General features: G+C 37.7%; 2 protein-coding genes across 3 annotated transcripts; one reads left to right on the forward strand and one right to left on the reverse strand.

Moving 5' to 3' along the window:
* Nucleotides 1-10,580: 10,580 nt before the first annotated feature.
* LOC140016750 (uncharacterized) lies at nucleotides 10,581-11,864 on the reverse strand. Its single transcript, XM_072070448.1, has 3 exons — nucleotides 11,563-11,864; nucleotides 11,182-11,442; nucleotides 10,581-10,725 (listed from the first exon to the last, which is right to left on the reverse strand). The coding sequence occupies exons 1-3, from the start codon at nucleotides 11,862-11,864 to the stop codon at nucleotides 10,581-10,583; spliced, it is 708 nt and encodes a 235-aa protein (XP_071926549.1).
* A 4,190-nt stretch (nucleotides 11,865-16,054) lies between these two features.
* On the forward strand, nucleotides 16,055-22,575 carry LOC113693264 (rhodanese-like/PpiC domain-containing protein 12, chloroplastic). 2 transcript variants are annotated; one of them, XM_027211827.2, is made up of 7 exons: nucleotides 16,055-16,390; nucleotides 17,642-17,779; nucleotides 17,991-18,082; nucleotides 20,387-20,487; nucleotides 20,561-20,671; nucleotides 21,421-21,529; nucleotides 22,459-22,575. In XM_027211827.2, exons 1-7 carry the CDS (start codon nucleotides 16,117-16,119, stop codon nucleotides 22,558-22,560), a joined length of 927 nt encoding a protein of 308 aa, XP_027067628.2. In that variant the 5' UTR covers nucleotides 16,055-16,116; the 3' UTR covers nucleotides 22,561-22,575. The 2 variants fall into 2 exon arrangements, with proteins under 2 accessions (XP_027067628.2, XP_071910536.1); XM_072054435.1 differs by lacking the exon at nucleotides 22,459-22,575 and adding an exon at nucleotides 22,070-22,102.
* Nucleotides 22,576-22,694: the final 119 nt, after the last annotated feature.

The raw sequence follows: 22,694 nt of genomic DNA on the forward strand, positions 1-22,694 counted from the left end.
ATTCAAAGTAACCTTCTAACTTTGTTTTGAGAAGTTATCGACTTGTTTCTAGTAAGTAATACTAGTTACCTTCTCTAAGTATAAAGGAAAGAAACACTTTTACTCCCTTTGCCAAGCTTCAATCTAACTAGATTTTTGGAAATTCCTTGAGGAAGTAACCAGTATTAAACTAAATAAATTATTTTACGATTAAGCTAAAAACTAAATAGAAACTTATGATTTCAAAATTTGGTTTCTAGGATTTCTCGAGGACGCGGAATTCGATCCCCAACCTAATACCTGAACTTCACTCTTGGTGAGTGTCCCTGCCTGTTCTTTCCTACTTTAATTAAGCACTTTCTTGACTCGATATGTGATAGATTGCAAAATGAGTTTTGATCCATCGAAGTGAGCAGTGTGTACTTCATCGCACTAGCCGTTCGAGTGGTGACTTGCGTGAATCATTTTTCTCATAAGTCCTTGAGTCTAAATGTAGTTACGTCGTTGGGTGAATCCCTCGGCACCTGAATCGAACTACAATAATGTCTGAATCCAAATGTAGTTACGTCGTTGGGTGAATCCCTCAGCACCTGAATCGAACTACAATAAAGTCGTTGGGTGAATCCTTCGACAAATTTTATTACGGGTATATCTCGAGTATACTGCGTCGGTAGACGAAGTGCGGGCCCGGAGTAGAGGTATGAATGGTGACGGGTTAGGATTAAAATGAGTGGATCTACATGGATTATAGGTAGTGAGAGTTGACGGAGAGTCAACTACGATGAACGGTGTTCAAGCAAGGAAAATGGCTCCTGAGAGCCCCTGTATCCTACCTTGTGCTGTTAAACGCTTTCCTATTTGTTAAACTTGTTTATGTTATTACTCGTTGTTTGATTTGCGTGACTGCATGTCTTGGGGCGCCACTGAGCTTTAGCTCACCCCACGTTTATTTGTTTTCCTTACAGGATGGGAAGATTGAAAGTATTTGCGCAGTTTGTATTTCTTATGGTTGAACTTGAATGATTTGATTGTAATTTGCGGTTTGTAGCGGATTGTAATCTAAGCATTGTACTTTTCATCTTGGATTGCCACTGGAAGCTGGAATATGTGTAAACCCCAATTCGATTACTTGGTTTGTAAATTATATTTGGAATTTATATATGTATCTATCCAGTTTGGTGCGACTTTATACTCTGGTACGTAGCACGTAGGACGTTTAAGAGCACCGACTGGTTATCTTTGTCAATGTTATCTCTGAAGTTAATGTGGCTTTAAGGATGATCCTATTCGGGAAAAGTTGTTTTGCAATATATTAGGTTATTCTCTGAAAGGATTCGGGTTAGATTGCTCGCGTGAGTCCTGGCGAGAGTTGGGCAGACGGCCCGCCAACCCTTTGGTTCGCCTCAGGGGGAAGTGGGGTCGCCACAGAGTCTTGACGAGAGTTGGACAGGCGGTCAGCTAAATCTTGGGGTATGCCCTAGGGGGAGGTGGGGTTGTCACAGATGGTATCAGAACTCTTATCGACATCGTGCCGGGAGAGGATTCTCGGACTCTAGGGATTAGCTTGTTAAGTGTGGAACAATTATCTATTGTTGGAAACATTAGATACATATGTTGGGTAGGAATCTCAAAAGTGGTTGATTTCCTCTTGAGACTGGCTAGCTCGAGGGGTGAATTATCATATTTTCGGATTCCTGTACTTGAGTACCAATGACTATACCTTTATGATAAATCGATATCTCGAGTAATATTAGGATAAGTTTGGATCGCGAAAGCCAAGGCACGAGAAATACGAATAGTCCGGACTTGACAGATATGGAAGATATTAGTGAGATTTGGAACCCTTATTATTTAAGTGTACATACCTAGTTTTACTTTTTTGAGTTTTGAGTAAGTATAGTGTTTGAGCAATGCCTGGGGTTAATGTCCCATAGAATATGTGAATTGCAATGATCTGTATATAAAGAAAGTATGTTATTTTCAATGTGTTCTATTATTTTTCATTTTATGATTTGACATTGTTTTTATTGAGCTTTATAGCTACTTTAGTTTGTTCATACCTATGTCGTCTATTTTTTTTACAAGAGGTATGGAGGGTAGGAGAAGTCGGGACCATGAAATTAGCCGAGGACGCGATTCTAACCGTGGCCGTGGGACTAGACAGGCACAAGAACCAGTACGGGAACCGAAAGAGGAGAGAGGTGAAACGGTTGAATCACAACCGAGACCCCGAGCTAAAGGGGGGGATCAGGTGGCAACGGCAATTCAGCAAATGCCCAATATTCTTACTCGATTGGTAGAGCAACAGGGTCAATCCCCTGTTAATCAACCTAGGGACCCTGACATTGGACAAGATAGGGCTCTAAAGAGATTTCAAAAGTTTTCTCCTCCTAAATTTCTTGAACGACCGGACCCTGAGGTAGCTGAGAGGTGGTTTGTGACGACTGAAAAATTTCCTTATATTTTTCTTAAAATTCTGTTTTATTTGGAATTTATTACCTTACAATAGTTTTACTATTCATTTACCCCCTTAAGAATTGCAATTTACCCTAGAATCAAGGGTTTTTCATTTAGGTTCGTAGTTAGCATAAATTCAAGTTTTAAAACCCTAATATACGCGAATTAAGGAAAAACGGTGTGAACCGAAATGTACCATTTGTTATTGAGTGAGTACATCATTTGAACACTACTTTATTACCTTAATCTCCTTGTTATTAATTGAACAAAATTAGACCTAAATATCTTCTTAATGCAGCCGAAATTTTGGACTAAAAACAAGAGAGAAAAGGAAAAAAATTGACTTCCAATCAAAAGGTGACACTTGTCCAATTTTGATCGAAATGAATTCCTATCATTTTAACCTTCTTGAAGCTTCATTTCAGCCTCCATTTCTACACATTCCAGCCGTGAGTTTGAGAGAGAAGAGGGAAGAAACCAATCAATTTCCATCTTGCTTTTTAGCTTAATTTGAGTGAAAATTCAAAATCTAAACCGATTAAACTCTCCCTTTAGTTCTTAAGAAGCTTTGTGTGGTGAAACTTTGGAAGGAAAGGTTGAGGTTTCTCTTAAAAGCATCATTAGTAAGGTATGAAGGCTGTTTTTCCATTATTTCTCCCTTAATCTTGGTTAAGTTTGTATAGCAATTTAAATTCTTGGCTAATGATAAATATTTAAGTAGTTGTGATGATTACGGTGGATTTGTGAGTTAGGATTTTGAATTGTTCAGTGGTATTTCTTCTTGTTTAGATAGAAAATGAAGTCTATAATCTTGTATAGGAAGTTGAAGTAGTGGTTTAAGGTAGAAATGTGAAGGTTAGACCGTGAATGCACTAAATTCCAAATTTAAGGAGTGAAACTGCCTTGTTATGACCAGCTTTATTCGTGTATGTTAGAGGCCGAATTAGGCTTAGGTTAAAACATGAAAGTTGTAGGCAATGATTTTATATAGCTGCCTGTAAAATTTAGCTCAATTGAAGTACTGTATCATGTGAAATGACCGGAATACCCCTGACTGCCAAAAGCTTCATTTTGCAGATAGTTTTGTGATCTCACACTTTTGGCTTCATTTTTCACCTTGATCCGTATCAAATCAGCCTTTGTCCAAAACATGAAACTTTTAGCCCTATGTTTCAGCTTTCCAACGCATCTGAAAATGCCTCAAACGGCATTGTGTAGCCTGAGTTATTGTTATTTGAATTCAGTACTAACAACCGTACTGACAAGGACATTCTGGTTCTGTAATCTATACTTTCGACCTGGATCAATTGTGAACTGGATTGAGTTGTCTTCATGAAAGTTGTAACCTTTTGTCTTAGTTTCGAAACGGTATAAAATTCACATCAATCCAATAAACGTAACTCTAGTTGTGACCAAAATGTTATAATATGTCGAATCTGCCATTTAGTCTTTTGCCTTCAAAACTTGATTTCCGATTGGATTATTATACTTGTGTTGTACTTGGATGATTTTGAGCCTATTGAACGGCTATTGTGATGAAATTATTTGTATGTGTTTTGGGGCTGAATTGAAAAAAAAAATAATGAAGGTATAAATGGCTGGAAAATAGGTAAACACAAAGGACGTGCTGCCCAAATTTACACTCGAGAGTTAGGTAGAGACACTTACGACTTGAGTACGAATTCGGGAACGAATATCACTTGAATCATCTAGAATATTCAAGTTTTCTTTCATAGAGGTATATAAGTTAGAATTCGGCCGAAACTTGTACCCTTGAAAAATGAAAGTAACGACTAATAGAAATATATTACGACTTGAGTACGAATTCGGGAACGAATATCACTTGAATCATCTAGAATATTCAAGTTTTCTTTCATAGAGGTATATAAGTTAGAATTCGGCCGAAACTTGTACCCTTGAAAAATGAAAGTAACGACTAATAGAAATATATTTTTCTCGTCACTTCGACTCAAACGGAGATTTCAAAAGTTAATCACTTTAAAGTTTCACTATTTTTAAGAGCAAACATGAGTTTACAAATATTCTTCAAATAAGTTTCAATTATGTGATTCTCGTTAAACGAAACGTTTACGTTTCGAATCTTAGTTACTTTCAAAAACTCTTAAACAATGTTTTATCGCAGATTTGGACTCCAAACACGGAGTAATACCCGAACGTAACCCGTAAAGGCACCGCATCTTTTGGTGAGTGCTTCCAAATATCTGATTGAAGTGGACACTTGTTTTCAATACTTGACCAATGTGATTTAATGATATGTAATTTGTTTGATCGGACAAGAGTGTACTTTATCGCACTTGCCCTAATATGATATATACTTGTTTATTATTGCAATTGACTTGATATACTTGTACTTGATTTATAAGTGCTGAGCGGCAGCATGTACCATACTCAATGTGAGTGGGAGGTGCCTCTCATTCCCGTCTCCGTACTTTTATTTTGATTCAGTCGATTGGAGATATTATCTCATCAACTTCTTGGGGACCCAAACCCCACTGGCTAGTTAATCGAGTCGAGCCGGTAAGGGATTGGTCGATTAGATAACAAACCATGGGTATCTAGTGTTGTCGAGTGGAGTGTTATCTCCTCGACTAATCGGTATACTCGAGTATTACTACCAGTGTTTATCTTAGAGTTCGGGTCCGGTAAGGGGTTTGGATGGTGGACGGAGAGTAGTTTAACTGGTGCTCTACTGGATTGGTTACTTACTTGAAAGTTGACGGAGTGTCAACTATTACTTGATCAAACTCTGGTGATGCAATGGGAATTTGGCTCCTGAGAGTCATCCATATTCTTATACTTTGGAATGATTAGTACTTATCGTGTTATTGTTTCGTTTTAGAAGAAAAACTTTACACTCGCTCATTTTGAGATTTGCTACTTGAAGTGTTATTACTCACTTTTATGAACTTTTCATACTCATTATTTTGCTACGTGATACTTGCACTTTTAAATAATGGTCAACTTGCTATTTGGAATCTCATTGGGATTTTAGCTCATTCCACGTCATTTATTTTCCTTATAAGGGGTTGGTACAGAATAGTCTAGTTTTGAAGTTTTGAAATGGTACTCGCGCTAGCACTCGACTAGGGTTGATTGTACTCGAATTGTAAACACTTTGAAGTATTTTGGTGTGTAGAAACTTTGAATCTGGATTTGAGCATCAATGTATATATTAAATTGAAGTGGATGTGTTATTTATTTTTATGGATGTATATTATTTTTCTTGAGTTATGAGTGAGTGAGTCCTGACGAGAGTTGGGCAGGCGACCCGTCAAACTCTGGGGTACGCCCTAGGGGGAGGTGGGGCCGTCACAGATGGTATCAGAGCTCCTATCGAGCTCATGTCGGGAGAAGGTTCTCGGACTGTGGGGATTGGCTTATTAAGTGTGAAACAAAGGTCTATTGTTGGGGACCTTAGATATGTATGTTGGGTGTTGGGTAGGAATATCTAATACGGGTGATTTACTCTTGGGACCGGCCGACTCAAATTATGAATTATTTTATTGTGGATTCTTGTACTCGAATACCCAATAGTGAAAATGCTAGAATAAAGGCTTGTATCTTGATTGCACTTGAAGTGAGTTTTGATGGCGAAAGTAAAGGCACAGAAGATCCTACAATTTGACCTAGTAAATACTCTGATAGAGGGGATTGGATCTAGGAGTGTTATCATGGACGAAGCGAGTAATAGTCTGACTAGGGTTCTTATAGAGGATGATTAGGTTGTAGTATATGTCAAGAAATTCGCACCGAAGACCTATTTCTTTCTTCTATGAATGTGAGGACTAGATAAGTGTTTATTTGATTCGAGACGATCTGACTGCAACGATATAGGTATCTATACCTCGCTTTGGATATTTGATACCCGTAGTTTGGTTCTCGACAAACTACCCTTATTTATGTTTCCTTGATACCTATTCACTACTGTCAACGTATGAACTTGGTTTGATTATAATTGTACCGAGAGTGAAAGTTTTGGAATTAGGTAGAGAGAAATTGGTAAAACACGGATGTGGCATGTGCGAGGTATGCTTTAAGGTTTCGTTATGTACATACGTGATACGTGGCATAGTATTTTAAAATATTGCCCTAACTATGTTTTATTTTTCCATCCGTTTCATTTGAGAATCTCTAAGTTTGATCTTCCGTGGTTGGATTGGGAGTTAAGGAACTTAACAATTATATAGTTAGATTGTCCCTTGTACTTTGTTACTTACTCTGCTCTATTGATTTGCCTGGCAGGCTATCACTTGAGTCCCAGCGAATCTGTGAGATGGCATATTTGGTTGATATATATAAGAAAATTGAGATTCTTCGAAATGAAATAGAGGTCCAAAAGAGACTAGCCAAATATTGGGAAGGGTGATAGAAACACGAATATTCGGAGAAAATTGAGCTATTACACGAGAACATAGAACTGAAAAGGCAATACGAAGGGATTCCCGAAAAGGTTTTAGCAATGGCACAAAGTAATACTTTTACGAAGGATCTGGAGAAAGCCTAAAAGATAGAAACTGCAAGGGCACAAGTGAAGGGTTTCCATGCAAAGAAAAGGAGTGCACCTAGTGAAAGTCAAAGTAAAAAACAAGGTGATCGAGGTAGGCCACTCTTTAAGGTAGGTCGAGGAGCTAGTGGTGTGAAAATTTTGGGGATATTTAAAGAAGATACTCCGAGAGGAGTCCCAGGTGGAGGAAGACAACTGAAAGCTGTCTCACAAAGAGATCAAACCTCAATCCTTCACTTATCTTGTGGCTATTGTGAAAAAATCAACCATACTGAGGAGAGTTGTTGGAAAAGAGGGGGAGAATGCCTGCGATGTGGGAGCGCCAAACATTGGATTGTTAATTGTCCGGTTCTATTACGGGAAGGGAAAGGGACCCAACAATCGACCAAGACCAACCCTGGACCGTCGAAAGGGGAAGGGACTGGAATGAAGGTGTCAGCTCGGATGTATTCCCTAGAGCAACATCAGGTCCCTGACCCGTCTGAAAACGTAGAAGGTATGATTTTCCATTTAACTTAGGTTTTTATAGATCCTGGTGGTAAGAAAATTTCGAGAACGAAATTTCTTTAAGGGGAAGAGATAGTGATGACTGGAAAATTTCCTTATATTTTTCTTAAAATTCCCTTTTATTTGGAATTTATTACCTTACAATAGCTTTACTACTCATTTACCCCCTTAAGAATTGCAATTCACCTTAAAATCAAGGATTTTTCATTTAGGTTCGTAGTTAGCATAAATTCAAGTTTTTACGTATTTTGATCGTGTAATTAATCGGTATAGACTGTGTATTAAATTTAGTGATTAAAGAGTGAGTTTTAGATGATATTAAGTGTGTGATTAGAAGTGATAATAATAAATTAGTGAATTATAAGTTAAAATCCTAGTATATGCGAATTAAGGAAAAACGGTGTGAACCGAAGTGTACCGTTTGTTATCGAGTGAGTATACCACTTGAACACTACTTTATTACCTTAATCTCCTTGTTATTAATTGAACAAAATCAGACCTAAATATCTTCTTAATGCAGCCGAAATTTTGGACTAAAAACAAGAGAGAAAAGAAAAAAAATTGACTTCCAATCAAAATGTGACACTTGTCCAATTTTGACCGAAATGAATTCCTATCATTTTAACCTTCTTGAAGCTTCATTTCAGCCTCCATTTCTGCACATTCTAGCCGTGAGTTTGAGAGAGGAGAGGGAAGAAACCCAATCAATTTTCATCTTGCTTTTTAGCTTAATTTGAATGAAAATCCAAAATCTAAACCGATTAAACTCTCCCTTTAGTTCTTAAGAAGCTGTGTGGTGAAACTTTGGAAGGAAAGGTTGAGGTTTCTCTTAAAAGCATCATTAGTAAGGTATGAAGGCTATTTATTTGTATGTGTTTTTCAATTCGGTTCTAATATACAGTGAAATTTGTGGAATCTAGGGTGGATCCTGCAAGATTTGCTAATGAAAAAAGTTTTAGAGGAAGAAATTGAGTACAAATTGGCATGTAGCACAAAGGGCAAATCTAGTACAAATTTCTCATTTCACTCCCTAAAATAATATTTTAATTGCCTGGACTGAATATGCAAAGAATCAGTAAGTTCAAGAAAGGTCAGTGCTATTTCTCAAAGGGTTAATTGCACTTTATCCGCTTTACGTATGGGCCATTTATCAATTTACCCCCTAATGTTTGTTTTTTCACAGTTTATCCCAAAGACTAACAGTTAACCCTAATGGAGATAAAATAGAATAATGAAAAGATAGTAATATTCTTAAGAAAATAATGAACAACCCAAAATATCCATATCTCTAGATTTATGAAAGGGATAAAGAAAAGTTTCCAAAATTATCCTAGAATAATGGAGGAGGGAAATTTCCCTCCATTTGGCACATGGGACAAAAAAAAAATTCAGAAGACAAAAGGTAGGGAACCTTTTGTCATTATCGGTCATCTTTTCTCTCTCCTCTATCTACCCATGAGAAGTGCCCACATGCATGCCGTTTCTGAATAAAAAGAAAATATAGTTGTCTAAAACTCGTTTTAACTTATTCATGTATAGAGCAAAATTAAAGACAATAATAACATATCATTAATGACAAATTCACATTGTAATTTGAGCAGCAGTAAAATTTTCTTCCCGGATTTTCGAGTGTCCACGAGGTGCACAGTGGTGCCTCTTTACCACATTCACACATTTTTTGGGGCGATCTTTCAACGTTATTTGAAGCACTTTGTGACATTTTTATGATACTTTTAGTTGACAAAAAAAATTTTAGGAACTGTTGGATCTGTTGAAATGAAAGAGAAAAAATAGGTTATAACTGGATGAAAGCATGAAAGAGAAAAAATAGGCTAAAAATTATCAGATACCCATTTTTATAACTCATTGAGGGAAATTTTAGTCAGCCAAAACAAACGGCTCTCTTCCAATGGCAATTTCGGCATCTTGAAGTTTTTAATGATGCAATTGCTTAGCTGGACTGACAGAAGGGGTAAACTGTGGAAAAACAAACGTTGGGGGGTAAATTGAGAAATGACCAATACTTAAAGGGGATAAAGTGTGATTAACCCTTTCTCAAACTGCAGGGGAGGTGAGTGTAAGTGTCAGAAACCTCAAGGGAGGTTTCTGCAATTTTCTCCAATTTTTTTTGGCAAGAATGGAACTCATTTGTGAAGATATCTGAATGCAGGGCAGTATCTGCATTCACATGCTAAATTAGGTAAATTTTAAATATCTTAATGACGGACTCCAAAACACCCATTAGAATGTATCTTATTTAGTTATTTAGTAACCCACCCATTAAAAGTTAAACGCCCACTAAATTAGTCACCCACTACAACTAACAAATTAATTGGTTACCCATTAAATCAATAATACTTAAATTACCCACTCCATAAAAATAAATAAATAAAAGAATGTATACATCCACCCTACCATTGTAAATGTATCACACAAGATATAGACCTCCCATCTTCTTTTTTTAATTTATTTATCTAAAAGAATTCTTGATTCACGTTAATGGATTTTTCTTAACAAGTGTACTAATACACCTAAATTCCACCTAACTTAATATGTATACATTCATTAACAATTATTATCCCCTTCTTATATTTATACACTTTTCCTAATTAATTTAGCTTTGTAAAACTCTAACACTTGAATACATCTTAACAAAGTGCCCAATAAGCACAATCCATTAGACCAACCGTTACATTTATACACTTTTCTTAATTAATTTACCTTTGTAAAACTCAAACACTTGAATACATTTTAACAAACTGTGTTGGACCAATCATGCATTAATAACTATCACATAATTTTACATTAGTAACTACTAGATAATTATCCATCTTTGGAAGAGGATGGATCAGGTGATTTGACAAAGGGATTGTAAATTTGAGCAATCCCACTTATACTTAAAAAAAAGTAATAATTATCCATCTACAAATTCTTAGTAAAATCCCTACACATTTGTGCCTTCATAACTAGTAGAAAGAATCAAAGAATTCCCATAGCAGAGAACCTCCTGAGTTTTCTCCAAATAAAACCTAAATCAAAGCAAAAACCTTATTTTATTTTAGTAACAGAACCATCAAAGCCATATTATTCTCTGCAAGAAATTTGCCAAGGATCAAGAAATGTTAAGAGCATCTTCTTCGCTACTACCACCAGTTTCCTCTGCTCCATCTCTCTTAACTCTCATCCCTTCTCTCAACTTCTCATCATTACCATTATCAGAACCATTTTTTACTTCTTCCCCTGTTAAATTTTCTCTGCTGCATCATCAGACAATTGGTACAGAAGGCAGAAAAGATCAAACTCTACACCAGGAGAAATGAAATAGAATAAAGAACATTTCTCTGAGATAGTAGAGTATTGCTTTTATTAACCCAGAGAAAGTACAAGAGTGCTGGAAAGAATCAAGATATTTTGACAGAATGAATGATGCTTCCTCTGTCTCCCTCTGGCCCTTTTATTCTCGCGGCCTTTACCGACTTGATTATATGGCATCAGTTATAACAAACTAACTAACTACTACCCATGTGACCGCCTCTGCTAAACTTGCTCTACACGTGAACGTAATATGAAAATTACAACATTACTCCCCCTAACATGCGGTAATTACATTTGCATGTCTATTTCTACAAATCAGATATTTGCATGCCTCTTTCTACGTATCAGATGCCCCCCATCGAGAAAGTCCTTGTCCTCAAGGACTGAAGGGAAGAAACCTCTGGCGCAAATCATACAAAAACTCCCACATCACATCTTCAGGGAACGAGCTGCTCCACTGTACCAAGACCTGAGTGGCAGCCTTATTCCCATGTTTAACCAGCCTTCTATCCAAAATAGCAGTTGGCTCCACCAGTAAGTGTCCCTGGTCAGTGGTTGTCTCAGGTAGATGGGTTGTGACAGGTTGCTGGCCGACCTTTTTCTTGAGTAAGGAGACATGAAACGTCGAGTGAATCTTGGCTTGAGCAGGCAGCTGCAATCTGTATGCCACATTCCCTATACGTTCCAAAATAGGAAAAGGGCCAAATTATCTGGGGGACAGCTTCTGGCAGCTGGAAGACTTGAGAGAATGCTGTCTGTACGGCCGTAGCTTCACATACACCAAGTCGCCTACCTGAAACTCCCTATCCGACCTGTGTTTATCGGCCAGGTGCTTCATTCGGTGTTGAGCAGTCTTGAGGTTGTGCTTGAGAGTGTGCAGTGCCCTCTCCCGAGCAGCTAAGCTCCTGTCCACTGCATCCACTGTAGCTGAACCGGGTAAGTAGGGAATATGCACGGGTGGTGCTTGACCATAAACCACCTGAAAGGGAGTAGTCTTGATGGCCGAATGAAAGTTAGTATTGTACCAGTACTCGGCCAAAGGCAACCATGAAGACCAAGCCTTGGGGTAGTCACTTGTCATGTAGCAGAGATAATTCTCTAAACACCTGTTCACCACTTCCGTTTGTCCATCCGTCTGCGGATGATAAGAGCTAGAAAATTACAGCCGAACCTGTAGAAGCTTGAACAACTCCCTCCAAAAGTGAATAAGAAAAATGGAGTCTCTGTCACTCATGATAGTACGCGGCAGGCCATGTAACTTGAAGATGTGGTCCAGAAACAATTGAGCAACATCCAAGGCCGTGTAAGGATGTGATAGCCCACAGAAATGAGCGTATTTATTCAATCTATCCACCATCACCAATATAACCTGTTTGCCATGGGACTTTGGAACACCCTCAATGAAATCCATTGAGATGTCAGACCAAACGTGCTCAGGCACTGGCAAAGGTTGTAGTAAACCCGGATATGCCGAGAGGCCAGATTTATGGCGCTGGCAAGTGTTGCATGCTGTGATGAAATCATAGACGTCCTTGTACATATGCTTCCAGTAGAAGGTGCCCTTCAGCTTTCGATATGTAACTAGGATACCCGAATGGCCTCCAAAGGGGTTGGAGTGCCATAGTTCGACCAGCTCCTTCCTTAGTGACGCTTCATCTCCCATGACAAGCTTTCCTTTTCTGCGTAGCTGCTGTTGATCCCAACGGTAGTGTTTGTATTTTGAGTCAATCCCTGACGAAAGCTGCTGGATAATGTCCTGAAGCTTAGGATCATCCTTCTAGGATTGCTCTATCTGAGTCATAAGGGTGGTGGAGACCCTGCTAATAGAATGAAGGGTCGAGGTGGGATGTGGTTGTCTAGACAAGGCATCCGCTGTGACATTCTCGCTACCTTTCTTATATTGTACCTCGTAGTCATAGCCCATAAGTTTGGATAACCATTTCTATTGGCTAGGAGTAGAGATCTTCTGATCCATCAGGTACTTGAGACTCTGATGATCCGTCTTGATAATGAAATGCCCCCTAGAAGATATGGTCGCCATTTCTGCACCGCACTCACCACCGCCAACATCTCCTTCTCATACACGGATAGCCCTTGATGTTGAGCTACTAATGCCTTGCTAAAAAATGCTATTGGTCTGCCCTGCTGTAGAAGGACTGTGCCAATTCCAGTGTTAGAAGCATCCGTCTCTACCACGAATTCCCTTGAAAAATCTGGAAGAGCCAACATGGGTGGTGTCGACATCGCTGACTTTAACTGGTTGAAAGCTTTGGTTGCTTCCTCGTGCCAACAGAAAGCATTCTTCTTCAGGAGATCAGTCAAGGGACGTGCCAATTTACCATATTCTCTGACAAATTTGCGATAGTAGCCCATTAGCCCCAAAAACCCTCGCAACTCCTTGATAGTTATAGGCGTAGGCCATTGCTGAATACAAGCGATCTTTTGTGGGTCTGTACTCACTCCTGTAGCCAAAATCAGGTGTCCCAAATATTCAATTTGGTGAGTGGCAAACGAACATTTACTTCTCTTCACCTTCAACTGGTATTGGACCAAAGTGTCAAACACAAAGCCCAAATGCTGCAAGTGCTCACTCCCAGATTTACTATAGATTAAGATGTCATCGAAAAATACCAATAGAAACTTCCTCAGGAATGGTCTGAAAATATCGTTCATAAGGCTTTGAAAGGTTGATGGGGCGTTGGTTAACCCAAACGGCATTACCATAAATTCGTAATGACCATCATAGGTTCGAAACGCAGTTTTAGATATGTCGTCCGGATGCATTCGGATTTGATGGTAGCCTGATCGTAAGTCTAACTTGGTGAAAATAACAGCTCCAAACAACTCATCCAACAACTCTCCAATAAGTGGTATGGGAAATTTATCCTTTATAGTTGCCTTATTCAAGTCCCTATAGTCCACACACATTCTCCATGTGCCATTCTTTTTTTTGACTAAGCCTACTGGGGATGAAAAAGGGCTATTGCTAGGCCTTATAATGTCGCTACTCAGCATCTCCCTCACCAACTTCTCAATCTCTCTCTTCTGAAATGTTGGGTAGCGATAGGGTCTGACATTGATGGGTTGTGCCCCTTCTTTAAGGAAAATTCTATGATCATGTGCTCTAGTAGGGGGTAAGTCAGTGGGCTCTTCAAACACCTCCTGGTATTTACGCAACATTGAGTCAAGCTGAGACTGGAAATGAGTTACCTTTGTGTTCTTTTCCACAGACAAGTAGCTCGGCTTCATCTCCGGTTCCCCCAACTGCTGTACTGAAATAAAGCATAACTGGGCTGACTCAATCTGTTCGGGTTTACTCAAAAGTCTTTGCATCTGCTTCTTTGGAATCAGCTGGGTAGCTTGCTGCTTGGAACCCCGTAACGCGACCTTGTTGCCCCTATGCATAAATTCTATCTTTAGCTTCGCAAAGTTCCATTTGACATCTCCTATCGTGGAGAGCCATTGCATTCCCAATACCACTTCGCAGCCACCAACAGGTAAGATTAATACGTCTCCTTCAAAATCTTGCCCCTGCATTTTCCACCGGAATTTTGGACAGAGACTAGTGGTCATGAGGGCTTTTCCATCAGCTACTACTACCTTCATCGGATCCACCTGTACTGTCTTAAGACCGAACTTTTTCACCACCTCAGAGTGCAAAAAGTTGTGAGAGCTCCCACAGTCGATGAGAATGCTAAAGGTATTCTTGCCAATATTGCCCTGCACTCTCATAGTGCTGAAATTGGGGACCTTCAAGCTACTCATGGCATTCGCAGATATTTGTGCTAGCTCACCTTCGGTCACAGTCTCCTCTTCCTCTTCTTCGTGATTGATATCCTCCCAAGACTCCTCAGGCTCTTCTACGTACTCAATCTTGTATAGTTGCCTCCTCCTACACTGATGGTTGGGCCCGTACTTCTCATCACACCAATAACATAATCCTTTGGCCCGTTTCGCATCCATTTCCGACGTACTAAAGAATCAGCCTAACTTCTTGGGCTCTTCCTTCTTCCCACTAGGTCGGGGTAGCAACGGACTGTCATTGGCACTAAGGCTACCTGGATGATTGAAGTTGCCAGTCACACCCTTAGTGTAGGAACCTGTAAACCTTGACAGTCCACTGTATCTCCCCTGCCTTAGCGAGTTCTGAATTTTAGCCTCCTCCATCTTCGCTAATCCAACTGCATGCTATAAGTCACGCGGCATAAACATTCTCACAGCTAGCTGAATTTCCTCCTTTTATCCTCTTATAAAACAGCTCACATCATATGGTTCAGGGAGGTCAACTCTGTTTAGCAATTCTTCGAACGCCTCTTGGTATTCCCTTACTAACCTGATCTGTCTCAGTCCCTTCAAGTCTCCCATGGGGTCAGTATCTGCAGGGCAGTATCTGCATTCACATGCTAAATTAGGTAAATTTTAAATATCTTAATGACGGACTCCAAAACACCCATTAGAATGTATCTTATTTAGTTATTTAGTAACCCACCCATTAAAAGTTAAACGCCCACTAAATTAGTCACCCACTACAACTAACAAACTAATTGGTTACCCATTAAATCAATAATACTTAAATTACCCACTCCATAAAAATAAATAAATAGAAGAATGTATACATCCACCCTACCATTGTAAATGTATCACACAAGATATAGTACCTCCCATCTTCTTTTTTTTATTTATTTATCTAATAGAATTCTTGATTCACGTTAATGGATTTTCTTAACAAGTGTACTAATACACCTAAATTCCACCTAACTTAATATGTATACATTCATTAACAATTATTATCCCTCTCTTATATTTATACACTTTTCCTAATTAATTTAGCTTTGTAAAACTCTAACACTTGAATACATCTTAACAAAGTGCCCAATAAACACAATCCATTAGACCAACCGTTACATTTATACACTTTTCTTAATTAATTTACCTTTGTAAAACTCAAACACTTGAATACATTTTAACAAATTGTGTTGGACCAATCATGCATTAATAACTATCACATAATTTTACATTAGTAACTACCAGATAATTATCCATCTTTCGAAGAGGATGGATCAGGTGATTTGACGAAGGGATTGTAAATTTGAGCAATCCCACTTATACTTAAAACAAAAGTAATAATTATCCATCTACAAATTCTTAGTAAAATCCCTACACATTCGTGCCTTCATAACTAGTAGAAAGAATCAAAGAATTCCCGTAGCAGAGAACCTCCTGAGTTGTCTCCAAATAAAACCTATACTAAATCAAAGCAAAAACTTTTATTTTAGTAACAGAACCATCAAAGCCATATTATTCTCTGCAAGAAATTTGCCAAGGATCAAGAAATGTTAAGAGCATCTTCTTCGCTACTACCACCAGTTTCCTCTGCTCCATCTCTCTTAACTCTCATCCCTTCTCTCAACTTCTCATCATCACCATTATCAGAACCATTTTTTACTTCTTCCCCTGTTAAATTTTCTCTGCTGCATCATCAGACAATGCTCTCCAAGAAAGCCCTTTTAGGTACACCCGATTTGCCTCGTCATTTTTACTCTTCCAGTTTCAAAGGGATACCTCCTATGGCGGGCATTCATCAGTTTTGTCCCAGAGGCCTCACAGGTTTGTCATTCTATCAAACTCCATCTTCCCTCTACTATTTTGTGTTTCCCCTTTTTTCCAAATTTTTTAGGGGAAAGTGGCAATTTTTTTTTTTGGAGTAGTTCATAAATTAGTTATTTTCTTGATATTTGTGAATGTGGTTTACCATGAGGTGAATGGGTCCAATATACAGTTTAAGCTACTTGTGAGAGCTTAATTGATTGGTAAATGTTCTTTTGTCTGTTAATGTGAAAGGTCTGTTGTGTACCTTATTTGGGGAATGTAAGATATTAATTTATATCACTGAAGCTTGATTGAGCTTGACCTCAAGCTCACAGAATTGAGCTCAACTCAGATGAGTTGAACTTGATCTTATCATACCATGTGAGCTGAGTTTGAGCTTGTCTCGAGGGATTAGCTTGAAATCAAGTTCGAGCTTTTTACATTTTTCTGGAGCTGGAACTGGAATATAGCAGTTTGAGTACACCCGTGGTCTAGATGTGACAAAATTGGGAAAAAAAATTAAAATCGGTTCAATGGTTAGAGACGTTGGTTGGTCGTATATTTACAATGTACTCGTTCATTGTCATATTTGTGTGCTCATGTTTTGTGTTGTTGCGTACATTTCACCAGACTAAGACTAATGGCACTGGCAATTTGAGTTGATCATAGTATAACATTCTTTTTAAGTTTTACTGCTTCATTTGCAGCAGAAAGCAACTATAAGTAGCTTCTTCCATAAACTTAGCTTGCAACTTATCACTGTGTTCGTTCTTTTTTTTCCCTTTTTATTTTCATTTTCTACTTAAAACTGTAATTACCTTGAAAGAAAACAAATCAAGCATCGAGGCATTTTCAGCTAAAATCAGGTGCAACTAGATGCAGTACTGCCAACTAGATCATGAAATATAATGAATTGAACAATTGGAACTTAAGAACCAACTGCCAAGTGAAAACTTTACTGTTCAATTTTGACTTTACGTTTGTTGTTTAGCTTCAGTTACTGAATAGAAGGCTGAGCCCAAATTTTAGCTGGAAAGCACAAAGGAACTAACCAGTATATGTTGGACACTTGAAGCACATGCTTGATGTACTATTAGTGGTTTAAAATTGAAAAGAACTAAATAGTAATCCATTATTTTAATTATTTTTTTCTCATACAGACACCCATGACATCAATGATTTTTACATCCCTAATATTACATATTTCTTTTCTCATTCAGCTTCATGATTACTTCTTCTTGTTATTATTTTAATAATTGGAGTGTTCAGCCTTGTTTAGTGCTGGGAGTGGTGGTTCTGAGAGCTCAAGTGGTTCCACTGCTGGCAGGGAAATATTAGTTCAGCATCTGCTTGTGAGAGAAGATGATCTTAAGCTTCTGCTGGAGCTACAGAAAAGAATCACGCAAGGTCTTTTTTTAGTTCTTGTGTACTTTTTGTTTGACGATCATCATCTATTAGCCCTTTTATCTGGCATTTTCAAGAAAAGCAACAGCAAGTTGCTTTTGATCTTGGCTTTTGTATTCAATATCTTCCATTGAATATCAGTTATTTCTAAAAGCAAGATTTTTATGTTTGTCTGATTAAGTTGTTCCGATAATGAAATCTACGTTGTATTCAGGAGAGGATATAAGCGACTTGGCTGTCGAATATTCAATTTGTCCATCAAAAGAGGAAGGGGGAATGCTTGGTTGGGTGAGGAAGGGACAAATGGTATTCCTTTGTGCTTATTTCTGTTCCAGACAGATATGTGCTATATAATGCCCATATTAGTCTATATTATTTTCATTTGCTTCATTATTTTGCTTCCAGTGAATGATATAAATGCATTACTTGCTCAATGAGCATAACTTATAAGATATCATGAGCTTGGGGAGGCAATAATGTCAGGATCTAACTCAAGGCGGTCAAGATAATAAACCTATGAGGCTCCGTGTGTATGCTAAAGTGATGATTAAAGACATACACAGGGGGCTTCATTTGGAAGCTTAAGCTTTTGTACCAAGTGTAGAGTTAATAGTAAACAGCTCATAAACATTTATTTGCACGTGCTGGAGCAGTTAATGTAAAGGTTCTTGGAATACCTATCTTTATTCTACGTTTATGGTTTAGGTGTTTCCTGCAGTGACATTTTGTTACCAATGTGCTACATGAATGAGTTCTGTCCAGGGATTGTTTTAGGAACTCTAAACAGAACTCAAAACTCTTTTGAATATGGAAAACTTGTTCATATTACAATGGACAGATATACATCGAATGGCTATTTTGGTTAGTAATTAGTGCTCATGCTGTTTCTTTGTGCTTCACAATCTGTGAAATAACTAGTCAAACTTCAAGAAAAAGCAATATGAAGACTTCAGAAATTCGAAATGTTTGTTCAAAGAACACGGCATATCATGCTAGAGTGATCATGCAGAATGGCCGGGCAACATTATATTGTCTATTGGACCTTAGTACTTAATCATAGACCAAGCACATATACTACAATTTGGTATTAGTTACAAGCTCTTCTGGGGGCAATAGATTCATCAAACGATTTCACTTGGCATTGTGATGCAATGAAAACTAGTATAGAAAAGAAGAATAGGAACAGATTTGCTGCCCCACATGCACACTTGCCCTATGATTTCAAAATTAGAATCTGACATTGAAGATCTTAATTTTCATGGTTATTAATAAGGCATGCTTTTACTCCAGAGACAAATTGAACAGTTACATTGAAGCTCTTGCATTTTGTTGTGAATACATGGCTGTTTGTTCAGCCTTTTGGTCAATATAGCAAGATGATCTTGTCCGTCCCTAGATTTAGACTTTTGATTTGAGTTTTGACTGGTTACCATGAAGCAAAGAATTTTTAGGAGCTTTTTAAGTGTTTCAAATGTCCTACAGATATGGACTGGGGACGAAAAGAGAATAGAAAAAGCAAAATAGACATCTGTTCAGAATGCTAACAATAGCTCATATTGCTAGATTGATAAACAATTCTAGATGCTGAAAAAATTCTTGATGACCTGTTAATTTGTTGACTTGTTTCAATGCGGATCCTGGTACTAGAGTTTGAAAGATTTCTCTCAAGTTCATCAGTTAGCAACAAAAAGAATTTGAGTGTAAGAAAAGATTTGCTAAGCATAATTGTTACTCGAAGCAATTAACCAACAATTACATATCGTGTACGCTTTTCAGTCTGGAAGCTCAATTTTTTTTGGTCAACTATCTTTTTCATTTCAGGTGGGATTGGTAAAATGCTGTTCTGTGCCTGTTAAAGAGAATTTCGGGACCTTAGTTCGATTTTTTTTTTTAATAACTTAAACTCGGTTACATCCTTTTTTTCCCTTTCCAATCTTCTAGAAATTTTACAATTATTTGAGTGAATTGAAGTACACAGTGGTGGTGGTAATGATAAGACATTTTTCATTCAGCAACAAGCTGCAAAGACAGCAGATTTTGTGCACATGATTTGGTTTTCTATTTAGCATCAAATAAAGCTCCTTTGAAGGCTTCCGTTGGTTGTTTTCCTTTCACTTCTTGAATGTAGTATCTGAATCTCATGTCAATGCTTTATCAGGTATTTCACATTCTGGTGCATTATTTCCTTTTCCACAAGGAAAGCAAAAAAATCCGAAGTATTGAATATCTGTACTTATTTCTGTGTTTTGGCTGCCAGATAAACAAATTAGTTGAATCAACTGGGTAGAATCTTATCTGATATTATCTGGATAAAGCTAATAATTTATTTCAGTACTAATGGCTGTTTCACTAATACAGTAGTTCCCCGTGTTAGAATATCTGCTGAGGAAAAGTTACCTGTTAAGGGGCATATGGTGGTATTAGAATTTTGATTGCCAGTGGTACATGTTACACATCAATGGGAGTGGCTGCAGTTTATTATGCTCAGTTTTTTCCTAACAGAATCAAGATAGTAAATTTAACTCAATTGAAGACCTACGTCCGCATCCTCATAATGCAGTTATCATCTCTGCCATTTGAGTTATTTTTCTGCATCTTGGAACTTATTAGGTGCCAGAATTTGAGGAGGCTGCATTTTCTGCTCCATTGAACAACGTTGTAAAGTGTAAAACTAAATTCGGTTGGCATCTATTGCAAGTTCTTTCTGAAAGGTAAGCTCACAAAATTTGGTATTATGATGCAAACAATGCTGGTCTTTTACCGTGTCCATGCTTTCATTTGAAGGGAAGAATCAATACTTGAAGAAATTGCACCTACAGAGCTTCATGAAAAGAGGCAAGATCCCTCTTTCTTAGAAGAGGCTCAACTGATTGATGTTCGAGAACCAGAAGAAGTGTATGATCTTATCCCATGTGACTGCATGTTTTAACTTGCACTTGAAACATTTTATCCATCTTGTTCTTCTTGAATATTTCAAAGTATTCTACCTAAAAGGTATTGTAGTCTTAAGGTGGAATAAAAGGATGGCATACACTCTGTTGATATGTTGTTGAGTGCCATATTTGTTTTTCGTCTGTGTATATTGCTTTCTGAACAAGAATGTTGAGTATTCAAGATTGTTACGGGAACTGAAGAACCAACCCTGTAAATTCTTGCAAACAGAAAATGTTTGTCACATGTCAGATAGGATGCATTCTATATATGATGCTTTTCATTATGGGCTTCATATTGCTAATGCTATGTGTTTAGAACATAGTCATATTCAATGACAACTTGAGGACTTATGGCATCAGGAAGTTGGGGGAACCTTTTCATTTTATTCATACATCTTATTGCTAATGTCTCAATTGTTGATGGAACTTTGGCAAGAAGGTTCTAGTAATTTATAAGAACTTGATTTCCTGACAAATATGTCCAGCTTTGCATGAATAAGTTGCAGGTAATCATAATTTTTTTTTGGAAGACTAATGATAAATAAGAGGAATGATTGAAGTTACCCGTGGCAGCTGCAGCTGCAGTAATACCCACCAACCCGGCCCCTACATACTCATAACAATGACAAAGCAAAACACTAATAGGGAGAACTTTCTTTTTTAGGATTTGGGATCGAACACATTCCTCATACTGTTTATTCTCTGAAACAGGGCCAAAGCTTCTTTACCCAGTTTTCAGGTTCTTCCACTTCGCCAGTTTGGAAACTGGGGTCCTGAAATTGCAACGAGATTTGATCCTCAAAAAGACACATATGTCATGGTGTGTACATATTTTCTCCTCTTTACTTTAAGTAGTATATTCTGATATGCAGAATCTAGCAAGTCATGTCTTGTTACTTTTGGTCTTCACATGCAAGGTGCTATAGCCTAAACTTTGTTAGTTGTTGCTATTTTATTTAAGTTTTTAAATCCTTAAATGGTTACCTATTTAAGCTGCTTCTTGTGTTTACTTTGCTGCAGAATCTAGCAAGTCATGTCTTGTTACTTTTGGTCTTCACATGCAAGGTGCTATAGCCTAAACTTTGTTAGTTGTTGCTATTTTATTTAAGTTTTTAAATCCTTAAATGGTTACCTATTTAAGCTGCTTCTTGTGTTTACTTTGCAAGTCTATTCTACTCTGACGATGTTCCATTCATTTGCCTGCCAAAATGTTTTTATGTAATCAACTTCAGTTAATCATAATTTTTCTTGCATGTGCATGTCTAGCCATATGGCTTTTATGCTTTTTCATGCAACGGATTGATAAAAAAGTCTGTTCTTGGATTGGCATTTTGTCAGATTATAAGATTTTCTTGCGCAGGTGCCAAAGGCTTGCTAGTGTGCAATATTTATTGTTAGAACCTCTCAGCAGTTTGGGTATTATTTGTCATCCTCTCATTGCCTGTTTGCTGTTCTACCATGGTTAGAATATGTTATGTTAATACATACCTTATTTGTTGAACCATATTTGGCAGGAATTTATTTTATGATGTCAAATGTAATCATTGATTTCTATTCTTTTTCTTTTTTAAGGGATTTACTTTTATCTTAAGCCAGTACTCATATATGCTGATATTTACTTAGTGTTATCTGCATTATGTTTAATGAACTTGACTTCTTTTTCATGTTTTCTACCTTTAACTTTTACCATCTTGGATTCTCCACTTAGTGATATCTGCTCTGACTGGTTGCTTTTGGTCCATGATGCAGTGTCACCATGGCGTGAGGTCTTTACAAGTTGCCAAGTGGTTGCAAACACAGGTAAAGTCTTCCCATTACTCGCGTGAATTTATGAGTGGAGTGAGTTTTTAATGTCATCTAAAACTAACGTGTGCTTGACTCAAGTGATTTCCTAGTTTCTAGTTAAGTTATATGTTTCAGATTTATATTATGATCAAGTCGGTCTATATGGACATCTTGTTAAACCTGCATAGTGTGTGGCAGAC

The sequence above is a fragment of the Coffea arabica genome, chromosome 1e (assembly GCF_036785885.1).
Source record: "Coffea arabica cultivar ET-39 chromosome 1e, Coffea Arabica ET-39 HiFi, whole genome shotgun sequence".
NCBI lineage: Eukaryota > Viridiplantae > Streptophyta > Magnoliopsida > Gentianales > Rubiaceae > Coffea > Coffea arabica.